This window comes from Chiloscyllium punctatum, chromosome 6, assembly GCF_047496795.1.
Source record: "Chiloscyllium punctatum isolate Juve2018m chromosome 6, sChiPun1.3, whole genome shotgun sequence".
NCBI classification, from domain to species: Eukaryota; Metazoa; Chordata; class Chondrichthyes; order Orectolobiformes; family Hemiscylliidae; genus Chiloscyllium; species Chiloscyllium punctatum.
This window is the reverse complement of record NC_092744.1, coordinates 35,137,836-35,160,279: the sequence shown is the minus strand read 5'-3', so window position 1 is coordinate 35,160,279 and position 22,444 is coordinate 35,137,836. Positions and strand designations below refer to the sequence as shown.

The window sequence follows — 22,444 nt, the reverse complement described above, 5'->3', positions numbered from 1 at the left end:
CAGTGTGACCTTTCCTCTCCTGTTTCTAATCTCAGCCCATACCACCTCACTAGACAAGGCCTCGTCAAAAGTTCTTTTAGCCACCATTTTACTGTCCTTGACTAACAAGGCCACACCTCCCCTTCTTTTACCACCTTCCCTGTTTTTAATGAAAAATCTATACCCTGGAACCTGCAACACCCATTCTTGACCCTGTTCTATCCATGTATCGGAAATGGCCACAACATTGAAGTCCCAGGTACTTATCCATGCTGCAAGCTCACCTACTTTATTTCAGATAGTTTTGTAGTTGAAGTAGACACATTTCAAACCAACTTACTGTCTGCCAGCACATTTCTGTGACTGTAAATACTGTCCATGTCCTCCCTACTCTCATCCTCCTATGCACTGTGCATTGGGATGAAGGGCTTATGCCTGAAACGTTGATTCTTCTGCTCCTCAGATGCTGCCTGACCTGCTATGCTTTTCCAGCGCCACACCTTTTGACTCTGATCTCCTGCAGTCCTCACTTTCGACTAATCTGATTCATTCTAGCCAGTCAGCCAACTAACCCAACCAAACCCCCTCAGAGTTTAAGTTGGTTTGACAAAACAATACTCCAAAATATTTTAGGTTTGGACTTTTGGATAGTGATGTCAGAGGCTTCAGGAATGATAGATCAGGAATCTCTTCCGGTCTTAGTACGTATCATTTTCATATGTTGGAATGATTTTCAAGTTATCACTTGATAGTTTGGAAAGGATGTTTAAATTGGGCCAGTTTAATTGTGGATGCTGATTTAAAATCTTGAATTAACCTTTCAAACTATTTACTTCAGATGCTTCAACTTCAACCAAGACATTGAATTAATAAATAATATCAAATTTTATTCTGAATGAGCAAACACAATACACAAATCTCAGAATTAAAGACTGTTTAACTGTCAAGCAAAGATGCAAAACATTACAGTTATTAGAAATACAAGACAGACTTTAATCTGATGGACCAATCAGAAACCCATCTAATGGACAATCTTTCCCTTATTGAGACAAAGCACCTCTACTTTTCACACTGACAGGAGCTTGACCTGTAGTCAGTAGGGGGAATGGGAACCAAAATTGTAGTTCGAGTATAGAAAAAGCCACATTAGATTTGGTACTGGGTAATGAGCCTGGCCAGGTGTTAGACTTGGAAGTAGGTGAGCACTTTGGTGATAGCCATCACAATTCTGTTATGTTTACTTTAGTGATAGAAAGGGATAGGTGTTTACCACTGGGCAAGAGTTACAGCTGGGGGAAAGGCAATTACGATGCGATTAGGCAAGATTTAGGAAGCATAGGATGGGGAAGGAAACTGCAGGGGATGGGCACATAAGAAATGTGGAGCTTATTCAAGGAAAAGCTCCTGTGTGTCCTAGATAAGTATGTACCTGTCAGGCAGGGAGGAAGCTGTAGAGCACGGGAACCGTGGTTTATGAAGGAAGTGGCATCTCTGGTCAAGAGGAAGAAGAAAGCTTATGTTAGGATGAAGTGTGAAGGCTCAGTTAGGGAGCTTGAGGGTTAGAAGGTAGCCAGGAAAAACCTAAAGAGAGAGCTTAGAAGAGCCAGGAGGAGACATTAGAAGTTGTTGGCGGATAGGATCAGGGTGAACCCTCAGGCCTTCTGTAGGTATTTAAGGAATAAAAGAATGACGAGAGTAGGATTAGGGCCAATCAAGGATAGTAGTGGGAAGTTGTATGTGGATTCAGAGGAGATAGGGGAAGTACTTAATGAATATTTTTTGACAGTATTCACTCTAGAAAACAGCAATGTTGTTGAGGAGAATACTGAGATACAGGCTACTAGACTAGGTGTGATTGAGGTTCACAAGGAAGGGGTAATAGAAATCCTGCAGAGTGTGAAAATAGATAAGTCCCCTGGGCTGGATGGGATTTATCGTAGGATCCTCTGGGAAGCCAGGGAGGAGATTGCCGAACCTTTGTCATTGATGTTTAAATCGTCATTGTCTACAGGAATACTGCCAGAAGACTGAAGGATAGCAAATGTGGTTCCCCTGTTTAAGAAGGGGAGTAGAGACAATCCAGGTAATTATAGACCAGTGAGCCTTACTTCAGTTGTTGGTAAAGTGTTGGTAAAGTGTTGGAAAAGGTTATAAGAGATAGGATTTATAATCACCTAGAAAATAATAATTTGATTAGGGATAGTCAGTACGCTTTTGTGAAGGGTAGGTCGTGCCTCACAAACCTTATGGAGTTCTTTGAGAAGGTGACCAAACAGTTAGATGAGAGTAAACCGGTTGATGTGGTGTATATGCATTTCAGCAAGGCTTTCAATAAGGTTCCCCACAGTAGGCTATTGTACAAAATGCAGAAGAATGGGATTGTGGGAGATATAGCAGTTTGGATCAGTAATTGGCTTGCTGAAAGAAGACAGAGGGTGGTGGTTGATGGGAAATGTTCATCCTGGAGTCCAGTTACCAGTGGTGTACCGCAAGGGTCAGTGTTGGGTCCACTGCTGTTCGTCATGTTTAGAAACGACCTGGATGAGGGCGTAGAAGGGCAGGTTAGTAAATTTGCAGACGACACTAAGGTCGGTGGAGTTGTGGATAGTGACGAAGGATGTTGTAGGTTACAGAGAGACATAGATAAGCAGCAGAGCTGGGCTGAGAGGTGGCAAATGGAGTTTAATACGGACAAGTGAGAGGTGATTCACTTTGGTCAGAGTAATCGGAATGCAAAGTACTGGGCTAATGGTACGATTCTTGGTAGTGTAAATGAGCAGAGAGATCTCGGTGTCCCGGTACACAGATCCTTGAAAGTTGCCACCCAGGTTGACAGGGTTGTTAAAAAGGCATACAGTGTTTTAGTTTTTATTAAGAGAGGGATCGAGTTCCGGAACCATGAGGTTATGCTACAGCTGTACAAAACTCTGGTGCGGCCGCACTTGGAGTATTGTGTACAGTTCTGGGTCACCGCATTACAAGAAGGATGTGGAAGCTTTGGAAAGGGTGCAGAGGAAATTTACTTGGATGTTGCCTGGTATGGAGGGAAGGTCTTACAAGGAAAAGATGAGGGACTTGAGGCTGTTTTCGTTAGAGAGAAGAAGGTTGAGAGGTGACCTAATAGAGACACATAAAATAATCAGAGGGTTAGATAGAGTGGACAAGGAGAGCCTTTTTCCAAGAATGGTGACAGCGAACACAAGGAGGCATAGCTTTAAATTGAGGGGTAATAGATATAGGACAGATGTCAGAGGTAGTTTCTTTACTCAGAGTAGTAAGGGTATGGAATGCTTTGCCTACAATGGTAGTAGATTCGTCAACTTGAAGTACATTTAAGTTGTCATTGGATAAGCTTATGGACTTACATGGAATAGTGTAGGTTAGATGGGCTTCAGATTGGCATGACAGGTCGGTGCAACATCGAGGGCCGAAGGGCCTTTACTGCGCTGTAATGTTCTATAGTCTGATCTGAGAACAGCCCCCGAAAACTAGGTTAGCTTTAAATAACTTAAGTTATATCCTGAGACAGGAACACCTTTTTACTGAACAAGATATATGGTATATTCAAAATGATGGCTCACAGAACCATTTTTTATAAACCCAATCATTGGATTGAGAACCCTCTCCTTAGTATAGGTTGTTGTTGAAGTCTACTTTGTTAATAATGTGAAATTGATCAGCTTGATTAGATTTTTCCACATGCCCATATCGACTTAAACATGAAGACAGTGGAGTTTTTTGGAGTGTTCATCTTGTCTGTAAAATGAACAAGCCTTTATTCATTATCGTGTCTCCAGTTTCAGACTGAAAGGTAGTGCTTTGAATACGACCCCAGAGGTGTCTTGTTCCTTTTTGTCCCAAAGTCTGTTCAAACAGTACTATTTAAAATGGTTAAGTGATGAGTAGACATTAATGAAAATACATCTTTTGTTAAATACTATTTTTTAATTGTTTGTTCAATTTATAGTAGAATTGGGGACTTCCTAATCAATCATCTGTTGCTATTGGCTGATTTCATAATACTAGTGATTAATGTTCTGAAATTGAGTTAGTGTGTTACATAGAGTGAAAACACAAGATGGCTTATTTGCTTTGGTGACCCAGCAGAATATGTATTTTGTTGAAATGCCTTTAAAAGTGGCCTACGTTAAAAAGCTAAACCTAAAACAAAAAATGTAAAACAAAATCTGCTTACAACTCAACATTTTGGGCTACATTATAAACTAATCTTCCTTGGCCATCAAGGAGCAGGACTTGAACCAGTAGCTTCTAGCTTAGAGGCAGGAACATCAGCCACTGACCACATGACCTCTTGCTCACAATCTATCAATAAATTAATTTGGAAGTTCTCATCTTCATGTTCAAATCCCTTCGATTCTTGTAACCTCCAGCAACATTTAGAGAAGTATAATTCCCACAACTCTTGCCTCTTTGACAATGTATTAATTTTTTTCTGCTGGAATCACATGTCTTAGCATTCTCTTTCACATAATTATACATTACATGTTTTATCTTTCCATAATTCTTGAAGGTGTCTTGATTTTACTCAAACCACCACAAATTTGAGCAGAGGTACAGATTTACATGGTGATATCAGAACAAGTAAAGATTTGGAGTAATCCGTGTCCTTCTTGTTAATGCTTTCTTCTATGTGGCGCAATCACTTAAGGTAAAGTAAGGTAAAGTCGCATTCAAGAGAGATACCTAGTAGTGGTTGAACTCATGGGTCATCACACTTCAGGTGAGGGGAGAGATTGAGAAGCAGAGCCCTTCATGGAAACCTCAGTCAGTGCAGGAATTGAACCTATGATGCTCGTATCACAAACCAGCCATCCGACCAACTGAGCTAACTGAATATTGTCATTTAACTTGACACAAACTTTAAAACTAGAAAATATTTTGCATGGTATAAAGTTGTGTTTATAATAAAAAGACATCTGAATTTAAATCATCAGGGAAACTCCACTTTTCCCTTGGACAATTTCTTGTGTGTATTTTTCATTTGGCTGAGATTTACCTGCTTACTACCGAAGTGCAACTCCCAGTGTCATGTGAATTATTAATCATAGACAACAGCACGTCATGCTACTTGTTTTACACATGGCCTCATTAGAAATGAGCTGAAAAGTTTCATTTCAGAAGAGGCCACAGTGCTAAACCTTTTTCACAAAGAATGTGTAGATTTTCAACTGTCAACTGCTGCTTTCTTCCAAAATAATATATTTGTGTTTGCTGCATTTGTTGAAATATTTCCATATTAATGATGTAACACAATTTTATGGTCTTTATGCATTCTAAGATGCACCAGATCTTTCAATGGCATAAACAACAATGATATAAAATATCAGATTCTGAATCTTATTTTCAAATCTCACCAACTGGAGAGTGATTGTACAGGATTCAGAAATCAGAACTGAAATTAAGGCCAATTGTCCAACAACGTGCAATAATCACAAAGTAAAACCGTAATTTAAAGCAGTCAGTGATTCAAGTATTTTGCTTTTTTTCATACTGCAGATTTGGTGGCTGGATCCAGAATTAACAAGTGGAAATTCCAAACCATTCCTTTTCACACACGGTCACTCAGTGTGTAACAGGTCCTTCTTCCCCTGCTTTGACACACCTGCTGTCAAGAGTACTTATTCCGCTACAGTTATGGTAGGAAAGCTGCCGTTCAAATTGCTTTAGTTGTTTTTACTTGATATTAACAATGAATCAATGAAACGGTTGATTATGGTGTGGAGTTCAAATAGATAACAAGTAAATTTGTTTGCCATTTGTTAATTTGCAGCTGGACTATGTCATGAGATAAATTCTGTCATGTTGAATCCGAGTATTGGTTCAGATTATGTGGCAATTGTGAACATTTACAATGATATGTAGGTTAGTTTAACTGTTGACGCTAAGATTTTTCATCAAGATACAGGTAATACTGCTGTAAACTGTTTCGTTATTGATCTGTAGCTGTGCTTAATACTGTATTGTTTTTCATGACCTATAAGGCGATAGAGTCAAAATATATGGGAGAAGAGTTCTAAAAAAAGTAAGCAACAATACATTTGAAAAACATTTTAGAGAAGACAAAACAGGATAGGAACAGGGATTACCTATGCTGATCAAAAACTGGTTTAGATTATTTAAAGAATGAATTAATAAGAGGCCTGAAATAAAGACAAGTTTTACAAGTGGTCCCTGCTCCCTTTTCTTCTTCTCTTCCTCTTTACTCTCTACCATTTCCTTTTCCACTGACTCCATTTTCTTCCCTTGTACCTAAGGTTCTTCACTCCTCTTTTGTTTGTCTCATGAGGAGCGATTGAACAGTTTAAGCCTTTACTCACGAGATTTAGAAGGATGAGAGGCAATCTAATTGAGGTATATAAGATGCTGACGGGAATTTATAAAGTCAACATAGAGCAGATGTTTCCCCTCGTGGGGCAAGCTGGAACGAGGGGTCCTAGTTTTTGGTTAAGGGGTGGCAGAGAGATGAGGAATTGCTTCTGTCAAAGAGCCATGATACTCTGGAATATATTACCACAGAGTGTGGTGGATGTTGGGATACTGTGTAAATTTAAGGAGGCGATACACAGGTTTTTAATTAATAATGCATTAAAAGCTTATAGGTAATGGGCAGGAAAGTGGAGTTGAGGCTGAGATAAGATCAGCTATTCCTGATGAAGGGCTTATGCCTGAAACTTGATTCTCCTGCTGCTCGGATGCTGCCTGACTTGCTGTGCTTTTCTAGCGCCACACTTTTCAACTTGAGATCAGCCATGTTCATATTAAATGCAGAGCATTTCCATGGGCTGAATTGCCTACTTCTGCTCCTACTTCTTTTGTTTTTATATTCTGTTGACTGTTACTTTGCTCCAGCCCAAGTGGTGCTGCTATTTGAAATGATTGCAGCTGTTTGTGCATTGTTTCTTGTTTTTCTGAGCTATCATATGCAATGACTGGATTGATTTCAAATAGTCACAGCACATAATTGTCACATATATGCGCACCATGTGATGAGCTCACATTACTGTTATTTGAAATAAACAGATGGCAATGCAGTGCTAGATTTAAAGATTAAATGGATGTTAATCAGGTATAGAAGAATGCACTCCACAAGCACATGACATTGGAACTCACACTGGCAAATGCCACATGTAAAATAACTTTGACATCAACCTATGATCAAGAACAGTCTCGAATTTGAATGTGGCAACTTCAATATTGTCAACACAGATTTTGAATACTCTATAACAGGCAACATTTCCAATGAGGAGGCCAACTTAGACTGCATGTTTGGAAAAGCAAAAGATACTGCCACCATAATTAAAACATTCCCTGTATACAGAGGAAACCTGAGATCTTATTCTCAATTATTCAGCTTATGAAATATTGCCACCTGTTAATAGAAGCTAATATACAACTTTTGGTCATCATTTCCACAGTAATAAAACCTGTTGTCGCAGTGAATACATCTCATGTTTTTTCCAAATGTCTTTGTTTGGTCCTAAAATACAGGTGATATCATTTGCAATGACTGGATTGACTTCAAATACTCACAGCACATGATGGTGCGCATATGTGTGATAATGCGATGAGCTCACATTACTGTTATTTGAAATTCACAGATGGCAATACAGTGCTAGATTTAAAAATTAAATGGATGTTTAAGTGAAAGTACATTTTGTTCCATACTGGGTCATAGCCTGAAGAAATAGAGTTAAAAATCACACAACACCAGGTTACAGTCCAACAGGTTTATTTGGAAGTACGAGCTATCGGAACGCTGCTAGGTAGCCAGTGGGTCAGGATCACAGGACACAGAATGTATAGTAAAAAATTGAAGTGTCATACAACTCACATGATGTATTGAAAAAACATAAATTGCTGTTAAATCTTTAATCACTTAGAATGGGTTGCAGGTTTCAATTTGTTAATTTGTAAAACCCAGAATGTTTTTCAAGTCACATACCCAACATAACTTAAGATTTAAAGAAAAGTGACATCTCAACTCAGACAGTGCATTACAGGTGTGAGGTTAGAGTCAGTATGCTTACCTTGAGTCAGAGCAGTTCTGTTTACAAAGGAATTTATAAAATGTCACATGGATTGACTGTATATAGACAAAATAGAATGTATCTGCAAATGCAAATTCATTGCATAGACTTGTGTGGGTGTGTGTACGAGTGTGATGGAATATATGCCTGTGAGAGGGGGTGTGTGTATCTGAAAGAGAGCAAGTGTGTGAGAGAGGGTCTGTGCGAGTGTGATTGTAAGTGTGTGTGTACATGTGTGTGTAGTGTAGTGGGGTCACCTGTCGTGTGACAAGAACCCAAGGTTCCCATTGAAGCCATTATGGGTACCAAACTTGGCTACCAGCCTCTGCTCGGCCATTCTGCATTGTTGTGTATCCCGAAGTCTGCCTTGGAGGGCAGTCACGTGAAGATCCAAGGCCAAATGTCCTTGACCACTGAACATCTCTGTCTGGCACTCGTTGAATGGTGTCATAGCGTCTGCTTGGTCTCGCCAATGTACTATGCCTGGGGGCATCCTTGCCTGCAGCGTATGAGGGAGAACACATTGGCCAAGTCACATGAGTACCTGCCGTGTCCATGATGGGTGGTATAATGGTAATATCCATGTTGACACTGACACGTCTTGCAGTGGCTCCCATGTATGGTGTTGTGATCGATGTTGTCCTAAAAGCTGGGCAGTTTGCCGCAAATAATGATCTGTTTACAGTTTGGCAGTTATTTAAAGGTGAGAAGTGGAGGTGTAGGGAAGATCTTGGTGAGGTGCTCATCCTCATCGACAATGTGTTGCAGGCTTCAAAGAATAAGGCATAGTTTCTCCGCTCCCGGGAAATACTGGACAATGAAGGGTATCCTTTTGGTCGTATCCAATGTCTGTCTCCTGAAGAGGTCATTACGATTTCTCACTGTGGCATGTCGGTACTAGCAATCGATGAGTTGGACATCGTATCCTGTTCTTATGAGAGTGTCCTTCAGCACCTTCGGGTGTTCGTCGTGTTCCTCCTCACCTGAACAGATCCTATGTATGTGTAGGGCTTGTCCATAGGGATGGGCTGAAAATGTGTTGCTGGAAAAGCGCAGCAGGCCAGGCAGCATCCAAGGAACAAGAGAATCGACGTTTCGAGCATCAGCCCTTCTTCAGGAATCATAGGGTGGCTATTTTAATATGTTTAGGGTGGAAGCTTGAGAAGTGCAGCATCGTGAGGTTACCCATGGGCTTGCGGTGGAGTGAAGTACTGAGGTGCCTGTCCTTGATGGGGATGCATCCGCTGCACCCGATGTGGCCTCCTTTACATTGGGGAGACAGGCCGCCGACTTGTGGAATGTTTCAGAGAACACCTCTGGGACACCCTCCCCAACCACCCCGTGGCTGAACAGTTTAACTCCCCCTCCCACTCCGCCAAGGACAATGCAGGTCCTTGGCCTCCTCCATCGCCAGACCATGGCAACACGACGCCTGGAGGAAGAGCGCCTCATCTTCCACCTCTGAAACCTCCAACCACAAGGGATGAATGCAGATTTCTCCAGCTTCCTCATTTCTCCTCCCCCCACCTTATTTCAGTCCCAACCCTCTGATTCAGCACCATCTTCTTGACCTGCAATCTTCTTCCTGACCTCTCCACCCCCACCCCCTCTCTGGCCTATCACCCTCACCTTAACCTCCTTCCACCTAAGTCTCTCCTCCCTACCTTTTATCTTAGCCTGCTTGACACATCTTCCTCATTCCTGAAGAAGAGCTTATGCCCGAAACGTCGATTCTCCTGCTCCTTGGATGGTGCCTGACCTGCTGCACTTTTCCAGCAACACATTTTTCAGCTCTGATTTGAAAGAGTAGTCCATGGTGGGATGAAACTTGTTGATATCACTGTGTAGTTGTTTAAGTGACTCTTCGCCATCAGTCCAGAGGAAGAAAATGTCATCAATAATCTGGTGTATCGTGGTGGTTGGAGGTCTTGTGCAGCAAAGAAGTCTTGTTCAAACTTGTGCATAAAAATGTTGGCATATTGGGGTGCAAATTTGGTCCCCATGGCTGTACTATGTGTCTAGACAAAGAACTAGTTGTCAAAGGTGAAGACATTGAGGTTGAGGATGAAGCGGATGAGTTTCAGGATGATGCCTGGCGATTGGCAGTTGTTGTTACTGAGTACTGAGGCTGTTGCAGTGATGCCATCGTCGTGGGGGATGCTGGTGTAGAGTGCTGAAACACCTGATTCAACTGGTGGGTGGGTGCTGAGTTTCTGTAAGGAATCTGTAGTGTCACAACAGAAGCTGGAGCTCCCCTGTACAATGGGTTTCAAGATGCCATCGTCAGAGAGGTTCTCACACAAGGTCCCATTGCCTGATACGATGGGACATTCAGGTGTTGTTAGCTTCGTGTATCTACAAAAGGCAGAAGAATTCTCCTATTCGAGAAATAGGTGGGATGAGAGTACATAGGGTACTCTGAAGGACTGGATCAAAAGTCTTGATCAGTGTGTTTAGTTCATGAGTGTGTTCTTTGGTCGGATTGGCCAGTAATTGTCTGTCATGTTCTTGATTGTTTAGTTGTCGGTACACTTGCAATAGTCCATTCTATTCAGAATGATGATGGCTTCTGTTTTGTCTGCTGGTCTGATGACAATGTTGTGACTGGTTTTGAGAGCATGAATGGCATTGCGTTATGATCGGGTGATGTTTTGTTCTACTGTGTGAGTGTGGCTGATGAATCTGGCCTTTACGCATTTCCTGGCGGTTTGAGCATACATATCAAGCGCGGGACAGTGGCCCTCCAAAGGGGTTCAAATCAACGACTCCTTTGGTCAGTCCACTGCGGATCACTCTGACGGCTGTTCTAGTTCGTCAATTGTCTCACTGGGATCGCTGCTGACATCTTGGAAGAATTCCGAAAGCTGAAAATGTGTTGCTGGAAAAGCGCAGCAGGTCAGGCAGCATCCAAGGAACAGGAGAATCGACGTTTCGGGCATCAGCCCTTCTTCAGGAATGAGGAAAGTGTGTCCAGCAGGCTAAGATAAAAGGTAGGGAGGAGGGACTTGGGGGAGGGGCATTGGGAATGCGATAGGTGGAAGGAGGTCAAGGTGAGGGTGATAGGCCGGAGTGGGGTGGGGCGAAGAGGTCAGGAAGAAGATTACAGGTTAGGAAGGCAGTGCTGAGTTCGAGGGATTTGACTGAGACAAGATGGGGGGAGGGGAAATGAGGAAACTGGAGAAATCTGAGTTCATCCCTTGTGGTTGGAGGGTTCCCAGGCGGAAGATGAGGCGCTCTTCCTCCAACCGTCGTGTTGCCATGGTCTGGCAATGGGGGAGTCCAAGGACCTGCATGTATTTGGTGGAGTGGGAGGGGGAGTTGAAGTTATTGGCTACGGGGTGGTCCGGGTGTCCCAGAGGTGTTCTCTGAAACGTTCCGCAAGTAGGTGGCCTGTCTCCCCAATATAGAAGAGGCCACATCGGGTGCAGCGGATGCAATAGATGATGTGTGGAGGTGCAGGTGAATTTGTGGCGGATATGGAAGTGTCCCTTGGGGCCTTGGAGGGAGGTAAGGGGGGAAATGTGGGCGCAAGTTTTGTATTTCTTGCGGTTGCAGGGGAAGGTGCCGGGAGTGGAGGTTGGGTTGGTGGGGGATGTGGACCTGACGAGGGAGTCACTGAGGGAGTGGTCTTTTCGGAACGCTGATAGGGGAGGGGAGGAAAATATGTCCCTGGTGGTGGGGTCCGTTTGGAGGTGGCGGAAATGACGGCGGATGATACGTTGGACATGGAGGTTGGTGGGGTGGTAGGTGAGGACCAGTGGGGTTCTGTCCTGGTGGTGGTTGGAGGGGCAGGGCTCAAGGGCGGAGGAGCGGGAAGTGGAAGAGATGCGGTGGAGGGCATCGTCGACTACGTCTGGGGGAAAATTACGGTCCTTGGGGGGAAATTGAATTCCCAGAGTCTCATTCATCTGAAGAAATCCTCTGTGTCTGCCACAATACCAATGGGGTCCATTTTGATGGTGGGGCAGAAATCGAGCCCTCGGCTGAGAACTTCAATCTCTTCCAGTTGAAGGGTGCGGTCTGGCAAGGTTGACGATTGATTTCCACGTGGTAGTACTGTTTTCAACTCTGATGCTGGGGTAGGCTTGGCTACTGCTGGTGGTGATGCCAAGTTTCTGCAGTTCCTTGTTCTTTGTGTGCATGTAAATGATGTAGTTCTGTCGCCTCCTCTGCTTGGCACATGCTGTAAACACACCCTCTCTTGGATGTAAACACACACACACACACACACACTCACTTGCGCAGACCCTGCTCAGATGTGCGCATGCGCACGCGCACACACACGCAGTCTCTCTCACTCTCTCTCTTCACCCCCCCTCACCCCCCACATGCACACATATAAGTCTGTGGGATGAATTTGCATTTGCAGATATTTTGTTCAAAAAGCACATAATCTGTAGGCAGTTAGTCCATATTTTATAAATTCCTATGTTGGAAATAGGAACGGTCTGGCTCAAAGTTGGAATACAGATAGACTAACTTCACACCTTTAATGCATTGTCTGAGCTGAGACGTCACCTTTTTTTTAAAAAAAGCTTAAGTTATCTTGGGAATGTGACATGAAAGAAGTTCTGCGGTTTACATATTAACGAATCGAAACTGAACTGCAACTTACTAAGTGATTAAAGACTTAACAGCAATTTAGGTTAGTTCAATGCATCACCTAAGTTGTATGACACTTTGATCTTTAATATAAATTCTGTATTCTGTGATCCTGCCCCACTAACTAGCTAACAAAGGAACAGCGCTCCGAGAGCATGTACTTCTAAATAAACCTGTTGGACTATGACCTGGTGTTGTGGGATTTTTAACTTTGTCCACCCCAGTCTAACACTGGCACCTTCACATCATGAAGAAATAAAAAGTGACATACATTCAAGTTCACAAAGACTTCAAAATTACACCATATAATAGTAATGTATAAACATTTAATAGGTTTAATTAAAATTTCTATCCATTCTACTTCAGCAGTCAGTAATTCTGAATAATGCCTACATTAAAAATAACAGTTACTCAAATGAATGTGTTTAATTTTTGTACATTAGTGTCCTATTTTTTTTTCTTAAACAGTGCCTTTGTCCCGTGTTTATATTTTCTTTTTTTTAGTGACAAGCAGTGCCCTTCACATCAAATTTTTTTATTTATTTTTTCTTTTTTTTTATTTAACCCCCACACTACCGCCTAACTGCGGTAGTGCTTATTTTTCCCCAGCACCCATGGTGTGCATGTGTGCAGGTGTGAGACACAGTGAGAAACACAAGGTGCATGAATCTTTATTCAATTTCCACCACCAGGAAGATATGAAAAACACCCAAGTGGCCAGTGACAAGCACTGCCTTTCACATCAAAGGGCAATGCTGTGTGATCAAAAAGGTGAAGGGGAGGGTAGGGACTAAATCAAAATAGAGTTGGAGGGAGAAATAATGCACTCCACTCCCTGCGGCGCCCACCTCCCCCTGAACGACTCCAGGGTGTTTACATTAGTGTCCTATAGTGTAGTAGAATCATTAAGGTTCTTAATGATGATAATCTCACTGAACAGGCAATCAAGATTCCCAGGCATTCTGGAGCCATGGGTTCACACCCAGCCAAGACAACTGAAATGAAAGGTAGTTTCATGGTTAACAATACTGAAACTATCATCAATTACTGTAAAGTTTAAAAAATTCATCTAGCTCACTCATGTCCTTTAGGGAAGGAATTCTATTATCCTCACTTCACTTGGTTTGACCTACACAGCAACAGGGGTATGCCATTTGAACTGCTGAGCCTTTGGTGCAATCTGATCAAGCACCTATACAATTGAAACAAGACTTCATGACTCTTGCACTCAAATCTTCTTGTTGTAAAGGCTAACATTCTATTGTCTACATAATAGCGTTGTACTTGCATGTTAACCTTCACTGACTAATTGACAAGGAATCTGAGGTACACATGTACACTTTCCAACCTCTTGACCATTTAAGAAGTACTCTGCATATCTGTTCCTCCTATCAAAATGTATAACCTCATACTTTCCAGGCTACATCCCACCTGCCATGTTCTTGCCCACTCACTAAATCACTCACTGAACCTGTTTTACATTTTTCTTCACAACACACATTCCTGCTTAGCTTTGTTGTATTCACAAATTTCGAAATATTACTCTTGGTCCCCACATCCAAATCATTGATGTAAGTTCTGAACAGCTTGGACCCAAATACCAATCTTTGTGGTATCCCATTAGCCACAGTCCGCTAACGCAAGAATGCCTCCTTTATTCTTACTCTGTTTTCTGTCTGTTGGCTAATCCTTCATCCATACCAGTACATTACCTACTTTATCCCGTGTGCATTAATTTTACTAACCAACTTCCAGTGCAGGACCTTATCAAAAGTCTTCTGAAAATACTCCGATCATCAAATTGCCTTTATCAATTTTGTTAGTAACATCCTCAAAACAACTCCCAACAAGTTTGTCAAACAGTATTTTTGGTTCACAGAACCATGCTGCTTATTTCAAAACCAGATCATTTTTATTCTAGTGTTTGTTTGTCACAACCCTTAATGATCAATTTAAGCATTTCTCTACTATTGATGTAAGGTTGATAGGTCATAGTTTCCTGTTATCTCTCTTGCTCCCTTCTTAAATGGTGGGTTGAAATTTGCTATCCTTCAAGCTGCAGGAATCATTTCCAGAATCTATTGGAATTTTGAAAGATGGTCACCAATACATTGAGTATCTCTATAGCCACCTCCTTCAACACACTGGGAAATAAACTGTCAGGTCCTGGGGACTTGTAAACTTTCAGCCCATTGATTTCTCCAGTACAACCTTGTTACAAAAACAAATTTTCTTCAGCTCCTCGTTCTTCCTCGTCACTTGGCTCTGTAATGAATTTCTTGTGTCTTCCTCACTGAAAACAGACACAAAGTAATCATTTCTTCTGTGATCTTGTCTGTCATTTCCCTTTTCCGTACTCTAAATTCTTCTGATTCTGCTTGTAATTGACCCATATTTGTCTTAGCCCAGATTTCCATTTTACATACCTGTCGAAACCTGTACAATCAAATTTTGTTTTGCTTAATTGCATGAATATTCTAATTTTCCTTTCTGTTTCAATTTCTTGGTTCTCCTGTACAGTATTCTAAAAATATCCCATTCCTCAGATTTCTTACTATTTATTATGTTATGATATGAAGACAGAGAGCCATATCAAATCAACCTCCTTATTCCTACATTTGTCAAACAGTAAAATTAAAACATTTAATGGTCCTCAAAATTGACCATTGTCTGGTTTCTAACCAGACTTTTTAAATAATCAATACCAGTCACCAAAGTTAGCTTAAACAAAAGAATTAACAATTTGTGAATAATACAGTAGCTTTAGCAAGGCAAAGCTAAATAAACTATGATTTAAACCACGTCTTCTTTGATTTTAGCTTTATTACTGTGTCCATGGATTTGAGGTTCTTCATCCCCAGTATCATCTCTGGTTCTTCTCTACATTATCTTCATGGCCTTAATATCCTTCTTAAAGTATGGTGTCTTTAGCACTATAGCTGATACTGGAACATGATTTATAAACATTTAGCACAAATTCCTTTTGTTTATTCTCCACGTCTCAATTTATATAGTGAATGATCCCATGTACTTTTTTGAAAAAAAGTTTTGGGAACTTATCCAGATCTTTTGAAGATAGAAGTCCATGGATTGTGAAAGGAGGACATATATCTTTGCTGGGATATGAGCAGGCTGCAGTGATTTGTCATCCAGATTACAGGCCGTGGGCATCGGATAGATTTCCAAGGGTGAAGTCAGTCATGGTCTGGAAAATAATGACTTTGTATACACTAGTCTCTTTTTCCTTTTGTTTTCTTACAGGTCATTATGTATATATTTTCTCTTAAGATGTGTGGTTTTCCCTTCCCTTTAACCTCTTTATCTTTTGTTAAATGTTGTTCATCTTAAATTTTTACCTAGTTCCAACAAAAGTTTACACATGAAAATTAACCTGCCTGTTCTCTCCACATATACAAATAGACATAGAACATTACAGCACAGTACAGGCCCTTTGATCCTCGATGGTTCCACAGGTTGGCGCAACAATCTGAAGTCTATCCATATGTTTATCCAATGACCATTTAAATGCCATTAAAGTTGGCGAGTCTACTACTGTTGCAGGCAAGGCCTTCCACACCCCTCCTACTCTCTGAGTAAAGACACTACCTCTGGCATCTGTCCTATATCTATCACTCCTCAATTTAAAGCCATGTCTCTTCATGCTAGCCATCACCATCCAAGAAAAGAGTCTCACTTTCCACCCTATCTAACCTTCTTATTATCTTATATGTCTCATATCAGTCACCTCTCAATCTCCTTCTCTCTAATGAAAACAGCCTCAAGTCCCTCAGCCTTTCATCATAAGACCTTCCCTCCATACCACGCAACATCCTAGTAAATCTTGTCTGCACGCTTTCCAAAGCTTCCTCATTCTTCCTATAATGCAGTGTCCAGACCTGTATGCAGTACTTCAAGTGCAGCCATACCAGTGTTTTGTACAGCTGCAGCATGACCTTGTGGCTCTGAAACTCAATCCCTCTACCAATAAAAGCTAACACACCGTATGCCTTCTTAACAATCCACCAACCTGGTTGGCAACTTTCAGGGATCTACGTATATGGACACAGAGATCTCTCTGCTCATCTACACTACCAAGAATCTTACCATTAGCCCAGTACTCTTTATTCCTGTTGTTCCTTCCAAAGTGAATCACCTCACATTTTTCTGCATCAAACTCCATTTGCCAGTTCTCAGCCCAGCTCTGCAGCTTATCTGTGTCCCTCTGTAACCTACAACATCCTTCAGCACTATCCACAGCTCCACTGACCTTAATGTTATCCGCAAATTTACTAACCCATCCTTCTATGCCCCCATCGAGGTCATTTTTACAAATGACAAACAACAGTGGCCCCAAAACAGATCCTTGCACGACACCACTAGTAACTGAACTCCAGGTTGAAAATTTCCATCAACCACCACCTTCTTTCAACTAGCCAATTTCTGATCCAAACCGCTAAATCACCCTCAATCCCATGCCTCCGTATCTTGTGCAATAGCCTACCATGGGGCACCTTATCAAACACCTTCGTGAAATCCATGTTCACCACATCAACCGCTTTACCTTCATCTCCCTCATTGGTCACCATCTCAATGAACTCAATAAGGTTTGTGAGGCATGATCTACCCTTCGCAAAACTGTGTTGACTATACCTAATGAACTTATTCCTCTTTAGATGAAGTCATAGAGATGTACAGCATGGAAACAGACCCTTCAGTCTAACACGTCCATGCCGACCAGATATCCCAACTCTTCTAGCTCCGCCTGCTACCACCCGGCCTATATCCCTCCAAACCCTTCCTATTCATATACCCATCCAGATGCCTTTAAAATGTTGCAATTGTACCAACCCCCACCACTTCCTCTGGCAGCTCATTCCGTAGACGTACCACCCTCTGAGTGAAACAGTTGCCTCTTAGGTGTCTTTTATATCTTACCCCTGTCACCCTTAACCTATATCCTCTAGTTCTGGACTCCCTCCACTCCAGGCCCCCACCCCCCTGCCCCGGGGAGAAGCTTTGTCTATTTATCCTATCCATGCCCGTCATGATTTTATCCTCTGTTAGGTGTTCCCCCCCCTTCCGCCCAAGCCCCCCTCGCTCCAAGGAAAACAGCCTCAGTCTATTCAACCTCTCCCTATAGTTCAAATGCTCCAACCCTGGTAACATCTTTGTAAATCTTTTCTGAACCCTTGTGACATGGGACAACTCAGGACTGGCTTGATGAACTGGTCTGAAATACATGACCTCCAATAACAAAAGTAATCAGCCTTTATTGCAGGGCAGAACAACTGAAGGTTACAACTGGAAAAGGTAACAATTTAACAACAGCTGACGCCCAAACACAAGTTGGAAGAGAATACTCAAGAATCCAACAATATGTTGGTGATCATAATATCTGAAAAATTTTGAAGTCAATAGAATCACATAGAGACTGAGATCCAATGGACAAAATCCCATTCATTCATAAGATTGTGCTTATCTTCTCAAGGATGACAATATCATCTGTTAATACTGGAAAGAACATTGTGAACAACTTAGTGAATCCACAGGGATTGCTGATACCCTCCAGTATTTCTCCCAGGGCCCAGTGGTACAATCCGTGGCTGAGTCACCATAGATGAAAGAGCTGCAACAAACAATCAAACAGATGAGAAATAACAAAACTTAGATGATTATAAATCTTGCACATATCTTATTTTTTGCAATATTCTGTTTTTGTTTTAGTTTATTAATACTTGGAGTTTTAATATGTATGTTTATATTCTGTTAACTTTGCAAGAAGTATTTTCTCAGTTTACATTTCCAGCTCTTCAGCCTGATTGACAGTCATCCTCCTGACTCCAACTATTTTAACTGTTTCCAATCCGTCATTTATTTTGTATTTAACTTTGATATAAGTTAGAAGTATTTTGTAAAACTAAGAACAAATTGTGTAAAACAGTAACTTTTACAATAATTAGGTTTATAGGATTGTTGTCTTTGAGAACTGTATCTTCATTTTAGATAAAATGAAGATCTTTGCAGTCTGCCTGACAGCAGACCTGCCTGGTTTGAATGTTAGAGTTTAAAGGGGACCCAGATATTTTTACTGGAAAGAAGGGGCAAGATATTTACATTTGGAGACCATGGCAGCAGATGTGTGCCAACATTGGAGAGACCATGAGTACTAAGATAAAAAGAAGTTGGGTTCTGCCGAATTACTAATCAATATTTTTACCTGGACGTAACAACCACATGATTCATTTTTCCATGGAAGTGAATATCTAAGATATTCTTTAAAACTAATGAGCTGTAAGCCAGCTGGGTCGAGGGCATCCAGATTGTCTAGATGTTAAGATTCTCATGGGTTCACTGCACTGGAATGTCGGTGATAACACGTGTTCAGATTCAAAACACCAAATTTGTAAAGAGTTAAAACAAAAGTTCAGCCATCTTGTTGTCGAGGAAAGATCTCCATTGCTGCTGTGACTATGAAATCCAATTCTGAATTGGAAATTGTCAGGTTCAGAAACTTAAAAGAATAGAAGGAAACCCTCTGAAGCTAAGATTCATATGACTTTGGAGAATTGGATGTTTGCTTGAAGTACATGTAATGTATACCTGTGAAGTTTATGCTAAAATTAAGAAAAGTGTAATAATTCTGTTCATTGTGTTTTGTGGATTAACATGTAAATTACATGCAGAGATGATGTTTAGTCAAAAGTGCTTTAATCTTTTGTTGCAGTTATTTGTCTCAAAACATGAAATCTTGTCAAGTCATCCTTTCAGCTAATAACTGCAAGTTTAAGTATCTTTTTAAAAGTTATTCATCCCTACAAGATTGTAGCAAGCTGAAATACATCAGCCAATCATGGATGGAGAACAAATCTGTTGACCAGAACAGATCTTTTTTTCGGTCTGCAGATGTGTCACAGCAAATCCCTCTTGCAGTTTTTATGTTGTCTAAAATAATTTGAATGTGCAAATATATTGCTTGTGTACTGCTGAAAAAAACAGCACATTTAAAGTTGCCTAGTTTAGAAATCAAACTGCTTGGCAGTTCACTCTGTGTCATTCTTCATGGCAACACTTCAACCAGTTAGAGTCTCCTTGCAAATTAATCAATACAGTCCTCTCCCTCAGTATGTGTTGTTTCCTTTTACTTTCGCATTTCTTGCAAACTATCCTGATTAATGCAAGACAAAAGCTTCAATCAAATTTGTCTTCTCTCAGCAATTATTATATAACTTTATGTATTTTTTCTTTGCTGACTGCTAGCACCAAGACTACTTGCACGTTATGTCATTGTTCCTCATTAATTTGTGCAAAGCAAAATTAATACCATATGTTGGTAGCTTTCTTAATAGGCAGACAATCAGGTTTCACATGTGCAGTTATGACACTCAACTCTTAACTTTCAATGGTCTCACTCTTACCAATTACCGTTGTGCTACCAGTTGTTTGTCCAACATCGAGGCTTGAGTGAATTTTCTTAGAAAAATTGAGATTATCAATTTCTACTTTCAGCACAAATTCTCAATACTTACCAATGTCACTCCTGAGGTAATTTGAATTTAGCTTGCCTCTTGAAAAAGAGAGGTCAGATGGAATACCAGTTTTATTCCCTGTGCAATATTATTTTCCTTTGAATTCAATGGAAAGTCCAGCTGAAGCAGTGTTAAACCAGAATGTCACTTGATCCATCTAGTTACTAGCTGGTGAGTTCAGTTAGAATTCTCCTCTGTGCCTCCGAAGTGTTTTTAGTGTCATCCAAATTTTTTGAAAGCATTAGTAATTAAATGTCATTTGTTGTTGAAATAAAAGAAGAAAATGTTTGAAGTGCAAAATTAATGGGAATTGAAATTCAAAACTTGGAAGCTTCACAAGAACTAGATGGGCCTAATTCTGGTATTTTTTTTTAACCTGAACAGTAAGAGTTAGTAGAAAGTGCAGTTTCAAATTTTTTTTCTTTGTTCTGGGCCAAAGATATTCTGCTGTCTCATAAAAACCTGACAGGCTGAGTTAAGCTTAATGCTTCTTTGGAAATGAATCAAAGTGAGTTAAGCACTTTCTGATAGTACTTCAATATATTTTGTTCAGTCCATATTGTTTAGAAAAATACAATAAATGATCAACATGCTCATATATTTTATGGAATAATACTATAATACCCTTATCCATTTTCTTTAAAGCTACAACTCAAACAAATGTGCTCATTTAAAGAAAATTAAGGTGAAAATTATGCCAATAATCACACTTGCAGGGAATCTATAAGGAGGTCATAGGCTGTTTGGATTCCCAATTTGCTTTCAAGATTTTGTACAGGTCAATCTCATATTATTTTCATTTCCTCTTGACAACCAAATCCAATGTTCTGCTCCCACTGAATGAACAAGCTATGTAATTTCACTTTAGAATTTTTTTATTTAGGTACTGGTTAACTCAGTTGAATAGATGGCTAGTATATGATTCACATTAATACCAACAGTGCAGGTTTGATTTCTGTTCTAGTTGAGGGAAACTTGGGACTTGCTTTCTGTTTTGCCTCTGACAAAGAAAGGTAATTGCAAATATCACTGTCAAGAAAATACCACTGAGCTCAGCATGAAACACAAAAAGGCAATGAGCCAAGGGCCTACCTGTGGACAGAACACAAATTAATGAACAGATGTTTTAACAGTTCAGTTTGATTGTGCTTCGTGGCTTATTGCACAAGTTAGAATTACAGTTATGCTATTTTACAAAAAAGTTTCATCTAAATTATTCAGGGAATGTATACAGTTTTGTACAAAGAAGTGGATGATCTATGTTCTGAAATTTCAACTTGTAGCTGGCACTTGAGCGCTGTAACCAACAAAGCGCTGGACCACATTAATCCCTCAAATAATGGGGTAGGCATCGGATCTGAAATCCAGATGATTTGTTTAACAGGCAATTGACCATAATCCCAGTTTTACACTCAAATAAAATACAGTTGGTTCTGATATAACACAATAATTCTGTTCATGCACACTCTCACGTTACAAGAAAATCGCGTAATAGCTGTGCCATTTAAACTAATCGTGTTATAGCCAATACGGTAAGGAAAGTTGCATTCTACAAATAAATAAATTCTTCAATCGCATTAAAGCCAATTCGCGTTGAAGAAACATGTGATATAGCAGAACCAACTATATCATGGATACTACAAGTCTGAAATGAAAACAGAAAATTTTGGAAAAGTTTAATAAGTCTGGAGAGAACAACATTAGGAGTCGAAAGACACTTCTTCAGAACCAAGCGATTCTCAGCATTTTTAGTTTTTATTTACCCATTTTACATCTAGGCAGGAAGTTCAGAAACTATCCTGCCATTTCTGAAATTGTATCCATTCCTTGTTGATTGTCAAAGGAATCATCTTCCTTTCACTCATGGAATACTGCTATATTTTACCAACAACTCAATATGCCTGGTTAAACTAGGAGAAAGTGAGGACTGCAGATGTTGGAGATCAGAGTCAAAAGGTGTGGCACTGCAAAAGCAGAGCAGGTCAGGCAGTTACCAAGCAGCATCAAGGCTGATGAAGGGCTTATGCCTGAAACGTCGAATCTCTTGCTCCTCAGATGCTGCCTGACTGCTGTGCTTTTCCAGCGCCATACTTTTTGACTCTAATGCCAGGTGTAACTGTTAGAGATTGAGACTGCAAAGTCCAGCAACTGAAAATAGTCATGTTTATAATACAGACTGAGCCAGTAGCTGACCTTCAAAAAGCAGAAAATACAATTAGTCCAAAATGGTACACAGTTTATTTAAATGAGGCTCTTTTTTAAATATTACTTATGGGCTTTGAAAGTTGG

At 40.6% G+C, this 22,444-nt stretch overlaps 1 protein-coding gene across 3 annotated transcripts in view; it reads left to right on the top strand.

Moving 5' to 3' along the window:
- Positions 1 to 22,444, top strand: part of rnpepl1 (arginyl aminopeptidase like 1) — a 74,668-nt gene that overhangs the window by 20,499 nt on the left and 31,725 nt on the right. For all 3 annotated transcript variants that reach the window (XM_072572413.1, XM_072572416.1, XM_072572415.1), the window contains exon 2: positions 5,497 to 5,637. In XM_072572413.1, coding sequence (XP_072428514.1) covers positions 5,497 to 5,637 — 141 coding nt within the window. The remainder of the gene's footprint in view (positions 1 to 5,496; positions 5,638 to 22,444) is intronic.